At 31.0% G+C, this 13,866-nt stretch overlaps 1 protein-coding gene across 1 annotated transcript; it reads left to right on the top strand.

Annotated features, from left to right (window-relative positions):
• The first annotated feature begins 158 nt into the window (after positions 1-158).
• LOC139487736 (palmitoyltransferase ZDHHC6-like) lies at positions 159-12,872 on the top strand. Its single transcript, XM_071272778.1, has 8 exons — positions 159-579; positions 3,354-3,445; positions 3,974-4,130; positions 4,914-5,096; positions 6,720-6,878; positions 7,497-7,684; positions 8,247-8,296; positions 8,687-12,872. The coding sequence occupies exons 1-8, from the start codon at positions 334-336 to the stop codon at positions 8,800-8,802; spliced, it is 1,191 nt and encodes a 396-aa protein (XP_071128879.1). The 5' UTR covers positions 159-333; the 3' UTR covers positions 8,803-12,872.
• The last annotated feature ends 994 nt before the right edge of the window (positions 12,873-13,866 follow it).

The following is a 13,866-nucleotide window of genomic DNA, read 5'->3' as shown; positions in this document are numbered from 1 at the left end:
TAGAATTTACTTGGATATATTGTATATATCATCAATTTGAATATATTCTATTATACTCAAAATTTAATTATATATTTTTTTAAATAGTTTGTTTCTCTTTAAAGGAGTTTTGTATTGCTTTTATTTACATTTGAGATCAGATTTGGTAGCTGGGTTTTAGATTAGGAAAATTAACACGAGAATTCGAAAGCTCGCACTGGTTCCGGTTTGCAACCAAAACAAGTCAAAACACAAAAAACATGAAATATGTAATTTAGACCAGTAATATGATTGAAAAAAATAATTTTAGTACAACACATTAAAAGTTATAGATTAAAAACATATAAAGAGGTCATGGCGACGAAAAGGATAGAAATTAACCCAATGCAACTTCTGCACTGGGGTCCAATAATAGCTTTAACAGTTATTTTTCTGATATCAGCAGCCTCTGTGAGAAACACTTTGATGTGGTGGCCAATTTTTACACTAGGAGGAGTGATAAATTTGATGATATTTTTAACCTGGAACGTTTTGACGCTGTATAACTATCTTTTAGCAGCATTCAAAGGACCAGGATTTGTTCCTTTAGGATGGGAACCAGTAAGTTTAATTGACTTTACCATACTAAATCTGGGTCCGTTTTCAAAAATTCTTGTTTCCCTGTCCACACTTAGCAACCTGGACTATTTGCACAGGTGCAGTTGTTTCGTAACCTGGTCTATTCATAACCTGGTCTATTCATTTTGTATCTGAAACAGTTGGTAACCTTATAACAATATTTAAAAACATATTGATTCCGCATTAGGAATACAGCAGATACAGACTTGCTGCAAAAAGACCTAACCTCGCTGGAAAAATGGGAAAAGGAGTGGCAAATATGTTTCCACCCGGAGAAATGCACAGTCATCCGTGTCTCAGGACGACGTCATCAACACCAGACATCCTACACACTCCATGGACACACATTAGAGACAATAGACAGCGGGAAATACCTGGGGCTCACTATCAACAAAGACCTCACCTGGACAAACCATATTAACCAGACCATAGGGAAAGCCTCAAAGACACTTGGCTTCTTACGGAGAAATCTTGGTAGGTGTACTCCAGCAACAAAAGCCACAGCCTACTCTACGCTCGTAAGACCAACCCTGGAATATGCCTCCCCAGTATGGGATCCTCACCAAATCACCACCATACGCGACATAGAGCAGGTACAAAGACGAGCAGCTCGCTTTGTTTATAGTTGCTACCAGGACAACTCTCCTGGATGTGTAACTAAGCTACTGGACCAACTTCAATGCAGTGTTCCAGCTAGGCCGTTTTCAGAGGGCGCGGCGCCCGCCCTTTTCCGAGTGGCGCCCTGTGCCCTTTTTACAGTTTCCTGGGCGCCCTGCCTTTTTTGAAGATCGATTGCATATTAATTTGCGTATTGATATGATACGCTAATTACTAAATTTTACCTGGGGAAAAGATTATGACTTTGTTTACCACCCCAAGCTAATCAATGGTTACAACTGGTGTCATAATCTGTTGTTATAGGTAATCCGTTTATCGGATGGGTCATTAATGATCATCAACATTAATTCGTTCAAATAGAATCGGTCGGTCGGCAATTATCTTTGAAGAAATGTGCATACAACAACTTGGGCACAATTTGCGATGTTTACCGTAGTTTCATGGAAGAAACGTAATGACAGAAAGTTGGAAAACCATTATAAACTCGTTGAAGACATTGTTTTACTGGTTTTCTGTAAAATAAACAGAAAATTCAGACGTATTTGTCATTGACTGCCTTCATTTTTGATACGAAAATAACAAAAAATCGGCCGCCATATTGTGATCATATTTACATCATATTTACGTACTGTTTATAATCCTCCAAAGATGGAGCACACCCGAATAAAGAAAGATAACTCAATCTGATTTTTTTCCTAGCATTGAGTAACCCATTTACATATTCTAAAATGTGTCTCCATACTTCTTGCTTAAGAATATATATGTTTAGGTATTTATTTTGAGTTATGGGAAAAGTTAAAGAGGGTCTTAGTAGCAGTGTTGGTAGGGTGCCTTGGTCATCTTTTTCTGTATTCTTTACTTTACTATTTTTCACTGTTGCTTTATATCCTAAAATTGTGAATTTACTGAGCACAGCTGTTTTGTGCTGTATTGCCATCAAGCACAGCAGGGTTAGAAAGGTGAAACTGGTAAAATGTGGTAGACCATAGAAACAGTATGAAACAGATCTCCTTTCAAAACATACTGCATATAAAGTTCAACTGTGCCAAGCAATGATAAAAAAAAACTTGTGTGACAAGCTGCTTGACAAGTTTTTCAGCCTTAAAAGTAGAAAGATAGAGTTCTATATGGGCTAAAGATGTTGTTCTTGTATAACCTGTGATTCAACGAATAAACACAAATGTTTGATTAACATCTTTTATTAAAATATGCCCTTTTCATATTATCATATCGCGCGTTAAATGCCCTTTTTCAGGATTGGCACCCTGCCCTTTTGAAAACCTAGCTGGAACACTGTTCAATGGGAATCACTGCAACACAGACGATGGAAACAGAGTCTTGTGCTGTGTTACAAGACTCAACATCAGATGATTGCCATTGATCCAGCCAAATACTACACGACAGGAGACAGTAGGACCAGGGGCAACCACAAACTCGGACAAACAAGAGTGAAGAGGGACGTATACTACCACTCATTCTTCCCACGAACAACTAGAGAATGGAATAAACTCCCCGAATCTGTAGTGGAGTCCGGATCCCTAGAGGACTTCAGGGCCAGAGTGAATACCATCCCCTGGACCCAGCCACATCTGAAATAGACAGCAGGATAACCAGTGTACATAGATGTAATTGATATCATATTTTTATTGTAAATACTGTCCAGATTATTTCCTGGACTTTTACTTTTGGCCAGAGGAGTGGCCTCCTGTCTGTTTGAGATGCGCCCGAGGCAATTACACTTTACTACAGAGTTTGACTCGTAACGGGAAGAAGAAGAAGAAGAATTAATAAATTATATTATATATTATAAACAGAAAATATGTTGAGAAAATTATGCAATTAACCAAATTATGCAGTATGCAATTAAGTGGAGTCCACTTTGCACTAAACACATAACAGTAATATCAAATTATCTTTGTAAATACCAATCATGCCAATTAACAGTAATCTTGATAAATAACAATTAATAATAAATCTCGTGATGGCGTCCATAAAATTAACGAAGGGATGAGCAAGCTTACAACTGTCAAACCAGTACAACCAATTAAATTCATGTATTTTTCAAAGTCTAATTATCAACAACTTTTATATTTATGTTTTTATCATGTTTATATAAACAAAAAACTTTTTATTTGCAGGAAGATGAAGAAGATAAACAATATTTACAATATTGTAATCTGTGTGAAGGATACAAATCTCCCAGATCACATCACTGCAGGAAATGTGACAGGTAAAAATAAACAGATAAAGGTCATGAAGGTCAAATTACAGCAAATGTAAATGAGTTTTGAAAGTCAACAAACTTTTTAAACAAATTATTTCATGAAAATATTAATAGTACAAACGATTAAAAAAGAGTAATATAGAAATGAGCAAATATTAGTCGTTTAAACTTATTTATGTAATATTTCCATTTTTATTTAAACATTCTACCTTTACACTATAATAACAAAAAGAGTCCAGGAACTGTTTGAATGTTAGTCATGGAACAGTAGCTCTTATGGTCCTTATGATATTTTTTGACAATTATGAACCATATTTCCACAGCAACTTGAATAATTTTAAAAGCAAAAAGTATTATGGATTGTTGAAGCAAATCAGTTAATATATTTACATATACTGTTTTTAACACAAAACAGTTACAATAGTTTTTTTCCATAATGACAGAAATGTTAGTATAATTTTAGTGAAAGTACTTTGTATGTAATGTGATAATGATAAATAGACTATGTCATAGGTACTACTTTATGTGTTTCAGGTGTGTAATAAAGATGGACCATCACTGTCCATGGATAAACACTTGCTGTGGACATTTTAACCATGGTAATTTTACATGGTTCTTGTTTTTTGCACCAATTGGCTGTGTTCATGCTCTATTTATTTTGATTCCATCTACATATAGGGCAATTAATTGGGTAAGTGTATAAAGAATCTTAAGAAAGAAGCCGTGTATTAACATAAACTGATGATAGACATCAATGCATATTCTCTTATTGTGCATTATTGGAATGAAATAATAGTTATCGTATGATAAGATATGATAAAGAAGTCCCTGCCACTAGCTTACACTTGCAGTAAGATTTTGAAACTTTGAACCAAATACATAATAGGTTAAAATATAAAAAAATGTGAATTCTTTACATTTTTTGAACAAGTGCACATGGCAGATTTATTAATGTCACCTGTGAGTTAACCTCAGTTTGAGAGTTCAATGCGTTTAAAAAAAAATCAGTATTGCAACAGTCTAAAAGTGAAAAGAAGATGTTATAAACTTCAAGTGTCTGAAGCACTTTTCTGGATTTACCTTAATCAGGAATGCTCAAATTCGCAATTTGAAAGCCATGGATGTATAAGAACCTAAATAGTTGATGAGCTTTATTACCATAAAATTATAAATGACTCGTCAAACTTTTATTAACCATATTTTAAAGCAATATACAATTTGCTATTTATTATTTGATTGTATCAAAATCTTATATATCTAAATTATTTGTCATGACCTACTGGATTTGAAATAATAACATTGTTCAGTGTAATGTAGGCTTTAGAAGAGCTAAAAATGGGAATACCCACTCCAATAAACATGCAGTGATAAGGAAATTTATCATATGTTGTTGTTGGCTGCAAAACTTTTTTTCCAACACTTTCTTGCTATTTTAATTAAAAGTGTTATGTATAAGTTTGAATTATTTTTTCAGCATTATTATTTCTACCATACAAGAGAACCTGTAGTATATCTTGGACTGTTTGGATTTATTGGTACTATGTTTGCTATAGGTTTAGCAGTAGGTGTAACTCTAGCTGTAGGAATGTTGTATGTCATACAGATGAGAAGTATAATAAAAAATGAAACGGGTATAGAATCTTGGATCATAGAAAAAGTAAGTACATTACACTGAGTTGGTAATCAGGAGTATCCAAAAGTGTTTAATCTTTAACAAATGTCCTGTTAATGTTTATACCTTTAGTCCAACAAGTTTTTTTAGAATACTGTATTTAATAATGAAAGCTAAATGTTAAACTTGTTTTGAAAATTTTACCCGATATTTGATAATATATGAATGTTTGTAAAAGAATAAAATAGATGCAGAATATATGCTGGTTTTTGCTAAAATTGCATCCTGAAAAATCTTTATCAAATTAAGTTGACAACTGTAGATTGATTAATAAAAAGGAATCTTATAGTGACAACACAATATTGTCAAAATATAAACTACCGATCATCAGTATGAAGAAGGAAGAAAAGTAGCATGAATAATTTGAGAATCGCAAACAAATAGAAACTTTCTGGTCCCTTTTGTATGCCCCATTTATGTGCATTATGTTTTCTGGTCTGTGCGTCCATCCATTCGTCCGTCTGTCCCGCTTCAGGTTAAAGTTTTTGGTTGAGGTAGTTTTTGATGATGTTAAAGTCCAATCAACTTGAAACTTAGTACACATGTTCCTTATGATATGATCTTTCTAATTTTAATGCCAAATTTGAGTTTTTTACCCCATTTTCATGGTCCATTGAGTGCGGAAGGGGCATCCGTGTACTAGGGACACATTCTTGTTTTTTTATCATTCAAAATTCAAAATTGAAGCATATTTTGTGAACTCAATAACTGCAACAGGTAATGAAATTACACTGGGATGCCATGATAGTGATTTATTCTTCAATATGAAAAAAATGAGATAAGATTGGAAAATAATTTCTTTTATTACAATCAGTCTGTTACAACATTTGAAATTATCACAATATGCTTTTCCCGAGTTGCAAGTTGATACAGTTTGCAATACAAATTGAAATCATTTAAGTAACCAATCATAAAATTAGAATCTGAAACAGTGTTGTAAAAATATGATTATGTTTGGATACATTTTTATAGTCTCAATTTTCAAGATTTTGAATAATGACGAATGATTTGCATTGATGTAATGATTAATCTGCATTTTTATAACATTTTGATTGTATTTTCTTTTTGTGGTTTAAAATTGATGGGTAAACATATTCATCTCATTATCTCATTTAATCTAATAGGTCTCAAAATGATAAAATTCAGATGTTCTTATTACCAAAAATCACAATGAAAATGAAAAAGAGGACAAAACATTAATACATTTGTTTCTGTATGATATATTCATGAATCAAAAAGTATGGTTTCCAATAAGACAACCATCCAGCAAAGACTAAAATGACGGATGTTAACAACTACAGGTGTCTGTATGGCCTTCAACAATGAATAAAACTATTACTGCATAGTAAGCTAAACAGTTCCTGGATGATAAATAGTGTCCACTTGTGTATGATGCTGAAAAAGCCATATCATATACACTTTATTATTTATTTATAAAGATGTTTTCTGCTAAAGTTGATCAAGCCTGTACATACATGACTGACATAGATATCATCACAGATGCTTGATGCAGAACGATTGCAAACGATTGTATTTCATATACATTTTACTTGTATTTGCTGCCTAGTAAAAACAAATGAAAATATGTTTGAATGGTTTTAATTTTAGGCATTAGATCGAGATAGAGATGATGATGAAGACTTTATATACCCGTATAACTTAGGCTGGAAGGCTAATCTAGCTGAGGTATTTACATGGACAGGGTATCCCAAGTCTGATGGTGTGGTCTGGAATGTCAGGGATGATTGTAATCAATTTACACTTACTGTAAGTACCAACATTGGAAGAGATTTAATGAATTTATTACAACTAAGAACCTGGAATGGTTTGTCATACATGTGATAAGTTTAGCAGATGAAAAACCCCTAGTTCCTAAAGCATTTAGAAAAAGCCTGTGCCATGTTAGAGAGAGTATGATGGTCAGTCACCTGTTGTATAGTCAATGAATGTTTAAAAAGAGTTTTCCAAACATTGGTGTTACTGAATTATTTTGAGCCTAGAACTTTGATTCTCAATATTACACTTTAAAACTGACAGTAGCAAATGCAAAGATGTTTCATACCATTACTTTACTCTGGTTAGCATAGGCATTCCTAAAGTTTATTTCATTTCCCAATGAATTGCATCATCTCTATGATTGTATGTGATCTCTGTGACAATGTAAAAGCAGTGTATAGCTGGGCTGAAAGCTGAAAGAAAGGCTTAATTCTACTCACATAATTTCAAGATTATAGTATAAATGTGATTATTTGAATTGAATGGTTAATTTTGTAATTATATTAAGTTGTAAAAGCATTAAACGTACACACAATTCTATTTGGGCTTCAGTCAGTGCTTTTACTTTCCAATAAATTTGCTATCATATTTGTTTTTAATATTTAACAGATTGAGCAGATACAACAGAAAGCTCAAAAAAGAGATAGGACCTTTGAGTATAGTATAATAGAAGACTATTCTGGTGCCTGGTTTCCCATTACGAAAGGGTGTAGGGTATGCATTAGGTTTCCATGTACAGATGAACCTAGGATACCAGTAACAAAGGGAGATAAAGTCTTAGTTACAAGGTGGAAAAGGTAAGAAAACCATTAAAAAAACATGTAAATGACTATTCATAAGGTCACTCATCATCTTTGCAGTTTGTTAGATCTGTCACTGGGATTGCAAACATATAAAAAAGTAACAAATGGTAACTTTCTAAAATAAACTGCAGAGAGCATTTGTACATAGTGAACTATATGTCCAAGAACATATTCCATCAAAGAAATGTAATTTAATATCAACCTTTGAGACTTGTTAATGTATGTGTATATCAATATTTTGACTATTTCCTCTTCATAATAAAGTGAAGAGATGTGGTATGATTCACAAGAGACATCTATCCAGCAGTGACCAAATGACTTAAACATGTTAAAGGTTAGCAACTTTCTTAGAGCCATGTTTGGTTGTTTGCATTTCATAATTGTCTCTTTAAAGATTTGATAATATTTGGCAAACATTAAATGGTTACTATCCGTAGAAAAGCAGTACAATTTTATTTTTGATGAAAGTTTTTAGCAGATATGCAGGTATATTCCTTGTTGTTTCGGGTAAAACTTTATTTTTTCATAAATTAATCTCTAATTCATTTATTTGTAGACATTGGTTATATGGAACAAGATTAAAAAGAGAAGATGAAATTAAAGAAGGTAAGATTACACATATTGTTGATAGAACAAATATATATAAATCTGTTATGGGTGTCAATTACATAAAATATTGATTTTGATGGTAAATGAACCAGCTGCAGCTGCATTTTTGAATTGTAGATACAAAGCACACTAAAACAAATCTGCAAGTTAGCCACCTTGACCTAACAAAACTCATCATTTAAAATCAAAATCACCTTTTCACATTATCTTACCGATTACCAGTAAGGTTTAAATATGTGATATAATATGAAGTAAATAGTATATGTAACCTTCAACCCTTATATCAATATTATATCAAGTCAATAAAGAACAAGCTACAAATTACATGAACAAGTTTTGCATGTGATTTATTTCCCGTATTAATTGGATATTTTGTATAAATTGCAGGTAGTACAAAGAAGAGATACAGAGGATGGTTTCCTAGACGATGTGCAGTAGAAGTTATATGTGATGATCAAAACCATGCAGGGGAAGATATTAATGAAAACAAGAAAGACAAATGATGAACGAGAGGATTAGGAGCATTTAAATCATTTAGCATTTAACTGTAGAAACCATTTACTGTTAATGAATACTAGTCTTTGAGAGGGGTTGGTCTGTATTTCTCTATACTTTAGAAGATGTTATTACAAGGGATGGGGATTTTCTCAATGAAATATTGTATTTAGAGATCTCACTTATACTTGCACTGTCAGTTATTGATATTACTAAAATTTGTAAAATTTTATAGTTTCTTAAAGGATATCATCTGGTGAATGTTCTATTTGGTGATTTTTGTAATTGAAAAGGGTTGGTCTATATTTCTCTATACTCTAGAAAATGTTATTACAAGGGATGGGGATTTTCTCAATGGTATATTGTGTTAACTGATCTCACTCACTAATATTTGCACTCTGAGTAATTGATATAATTAAAAATTGTAAAATTTATAGTTTCTTATAGGAAATCATTTTGGTGAATGTTCTGTTTTGGTGATTTCTGTAATCTATCTTAAATCAGTGCACCTTGAAAATAATTTGATAGTTTGATACTTTCATAATTATAAGATATAGGAAGATGTATTAGTTGAGTATATCCAAACCAACTTTATCTATTTTTGTTTACAACAGATCAAAATCCAGACTTGTCTTCCTGCTGCAGCAGATAAATAAACAGGTCTTCTTTTTTTACTTGTTTGACTACAATCACAAAATCAAGATTCGAAAAAGGATAACAAATGTTTTTTTCCAACCAAAGACAAATTAATCAAAATTGTAATATGTAAACTGTAAGATGAAGCACAACAATATTGTTTCTTTGATATGTGGTTGTTTTGGAGTTTTTCATGCATATCTGGCATATCTCATTAAAACTTTGTTAGCCACTGAATTTAATCATCCTAAGAAAAACAATGCGAGCAACATTTTTTTTAGCTTCTGTCAAATAGACACAAAATACAAAGAGACAATAGCAATAATATAAAAAAACTGTACAGTCAGAACTTTTTTGTAATGTTTTTATAATTGTGAGGGGAGAGCTTTTGCAAAAATGAAATCCATTTTTAATTTTGTAAGCATTATTTGTAGGCCACATTTTCTGAAATGGCACTAGTTAATCTTGATATTTTTGTCCATTGACAAATAAAAGCAATAGTAAATGCACATGAAAAATTCTGACTTTGCAGTTATCTAATACTGGAAAAAAGCAGTCTTCCTTAGTGAGTTCTGTTTATATGTATAATTTTTTTTATAAAATTTCATCTCTATTAAATCATAATGGGATACATACTTTTCATATAAGCTTTTTTTATCATATGGGTTTTTATTTGAATCAACTATGATTCTTTTTTTTTCTTTAAAAGTTTTTTATCAGTAGTTAATAAAAATATTAGTCTTTTTAATGTTTGAATGTTATGAATTATATATAAGAAGAATCATGATAAAAGACATAGGAAGTGGAATATATTATGAGTACCGGTAGAATGAATAGAGAATTGAATGAATTGGGAATAAATTAATTGTATTTGATTTATAAATAGAAAAACAGATGTTTTTTTTTTATTGAATGCAAGGTATGAGAAGCACTACATATTGCCTTATATTTTTGTTTTTGATTGTTTATTTCTTCTTCATCATTTTATAGTCACATTTAGCATAGGAAAGGATTCCTTTTATGTACGTTATTTTCAAAATTGCCAGTCCTTTTCTTATAACAGACAAAGGGCCAAAATACATGATATTTAAAAATATATGTATGTATAATTGTATATGTATATCTTTATTTTGTTATTTAATCATATAATTCAATTATGTATTAAAAGCCTTTGAAAGATGACAATAATATTGCCTGCATTACTTTTTACATATCAAATATATATATATATAAACATTTAGGAAATGAAAGTTGTAAATGTTGTATCTCCTTATTAAAGTTATCGTTGCCTCTACCAAACAAGAATAAGTTTTAAACATCAAATCTACATACTAAAAGTATTCCTGTATCTCTTTTGTTACGACTGCAAATTTTTGATATTCTTTAAGAATCTTATATGCAAACTATATCCATGCTACTTCTTGTATATGTATGTTGATTTAATGGATTTGTTTCTGTTGACTGATGGCAATTTCAATAAGATATATTGACACCATGAATTCCTGGATATGTTTGATTTGATTTGCCTTTTGGATGTAAGACAAACAATAAAAATCAAATACAGTCAAATAATACTGTTTTTCAGTCAGGGCTATTCCATTAAAATGTACGTGAGAGGGTAGGAAGGGACTTATATATCCCTACAACCAAGAACCACTTTTCAGATAATTTTTCAAAATGGTTATATATGCATGCTGAAAAAAAGACCCATGACCCTTCCTTCCTTTCCTCCCACACACATTTTAATAGAATAGCCTTTACTTATATTGTAACATTTTAAACAATAGTGCTAAATTTTTGCAAAGTGTTTGTTCTAACAGCATCTATCAATGAACAAAGTATGAATTCCTTTTGTTAGAGCTAAGATCAAATACTTATGTTCTTAGTTGCAGTATTAAGAAAAGTAATTGAAGTCGACTTGTGGTAATTTTATGTGCTTTCAAAATTTTGATTACATAATCTGTTTGTTTACTGGATTTTAACTTTTATTTTTTGTAGTTGTGTTAAATCTGTCTGTGATATAGCTGAGCTTGCAAATAACATTTTTTGAAGTTATATTTCAAATATCTGTGTGACTGGATGCACTACAGAACATTTTGAATGATCTTAGATTAAGGGGTAACTTTAGAATTATTTGTTTTTATTGTTAATTTTTCTGAGAGGAATTAATGTTGTTTTGTTACTGCTTAAATATGATTTGACAGTTACTGTTTGATTTTATGTTGTAATGAAATACAGAATTCAATCTTTTTATTTGTTTGAGAGAGGTTGAAGGTTACTTTGATTATTTTTATGAGGAAACAAAATATAGCAAATTCTAAAAGGAGTAATTTATTAAAGGCAGGGCTTGCCCTGAAAATATACTGATAATAAATAATATAGGGGCTTCTTATTCATATCACAATAACATTTTCTTAAATTGGATATGCATTTAATTTACCATACATCATTGTCTGATGCAAAAGCCAAACATATGTATGGTAATCTGTTCGTAACAATGTTAAACATTTTTGAAATGCCTAATATTTAAAAAGATACATTATTAAGACAAGCCAAATTTTGTATTTATATGACATGTTTTGAATTTTTTGAATCAACATTTGTCCTTGACCTCATGTTAATGGTTCAATGATTTGTTGTTTGATTTTTGTGATTTTTAAGACTAGAAGGTCCACACTATTTGATCCAGAAAATCATCTTAAGAATTCAGAGGTCAAATGATTTTGACCAAATTTTCCCAGTTTTATGATCAATGTCAAACTTTTATGCTCATTTTGCTTAATTACTGTTTTCTTTGTTTGGTTTTACATTGTAAAGTGCTAGCATCCATTTATAAGGGTTGAATTGAACTCATTTTCATGGTTAATTGGTCAACATGTAGTTTCCTGAACCTCATATTTGTGGTTCATTTTAAAATATTTCCTGCATGTCACTTGTTTGAATTGAATCACTAAAATATTCTGTTTCATAATTTTATAATATGACAAAACTTAACAAATTCTTCCGGTATTTCATATTGACAATTTTAGATATATTCCTATAGAGAGCGCTAAAGAGACAAAAGATGCCAAATTTCCCATATATATGGAAAATATATCTATATCAAGATTTTAAGATATCTTCAGGAAAAAATTCTATTGCAATCAACAAAACTAAAACTCAACAAAATTCAGTTCTAACATTACATGATTTATATATATTTATTGTACAGTTGGAATGCTGATATAGTCTGTACATTTGATTGGGCATGTACATGATCTTTAAGCTACATTATTTTTTATAGAGAAATATGAGCATAAGAAGATACTCATTCCTTCATTTTCAGAATAGATTAAGAATATTCGGGACTGATGATTTATTCCTCATTTATATATGCTTTAAAATGTGGATCATCTGTATTTTAATGACATTCTATCTTTATAATAAAATTGCACAAAATCTTTGTTGAAATGTTTCTTTATAGCATCTTTACTTGTATTTAAGTAAAATAATTATTGAGAAAAATGCATTGTTTCACTAATTTTCTCTGTAGTACTTTGATGCAAAGCTTATAATTTATTGTTTAAATACTGTAAATTCAGAAATTATTACAATGTTTTTATTATTGTGAAAAATGCAACAGGGTTATAACAGCAATAAAATTAACTCCCATTTTGAAAATTTTTATATGAATTGAACAGGAGTTTTCTCAATATCGCATTTTAGTCTAAAATGACAAAATCGCAATAACAAATGCATGCAATAATTTCTGAATTAAAAGTATTTGTTCATTTCCAATGTTTACCATACTTGATTTGGTAATGCCTAAATACTGATGTTAGCATGGTTTAGTTATGAAGTTTGAGGTTAATTTTACAGCAGAGGTTCTTCATGAAAAAATATGACCAATTTATCATTTTAAACACTTTATACAGTTTACAAGTGATAAGTGTGTTAAAGGGTTTTGAATTTTATATGCCATTGCTTCATTGAGTTGTTTACAATCGTTGACCTGCCAGTTTTTTTTCTCACCTGCAATAAACCAAAAGAATCAAGACTAAGGGTTACTTGCATTAGCTAAGTGAATACAGCTACCTACACCAAAGGCGGGATAATCTGGGAAACAAGAAGCAATACAGTGTGAGGCTTCCTTCTGGCAAATGCCTTATATGTCCTTGAACTCATTTTACTTATTCTGTAATCAACATAGCTTTTCTGATAAGGCCAGTTTATCAGATTTTTAACACAATGTGAAAGCTATATTTGATATATAGATTGACTGTAAGCTGTACTGATAGTTTTTATATAACCTTTATCTCCTTTTCATGGTTCAATGATTCACACAAAGATGTGTAAAGATTACCAATGACACAGCTATCCACTCCAGACCAAGCAGTAGGTATGTTTCACAGGAGGTTTTCTTCTGACAATGTTCAACTGACCTTGGCCTCATGTTT

The sequence above is a fragment of the Mytilus edulis genome, chromosome 9 (assembly GCF_963676685.1).
Source record: "Mytilus edulis chromosome 9, xbMytEdul2.2, whole genome shotgun sequence".
In the NCBI taxonomy this organism is placed as follows: Eukaryota; Metazoa; Mollusca; class Bivalvia; order Mytilida; family Mytilidae; genus Mytilus; species Mytilus edulis.
The sequence above is the reverse complement of the archived record's forward strand: the minus strand, read 5'-3'. Positions and strand labels throughout refer to the sequence as shown.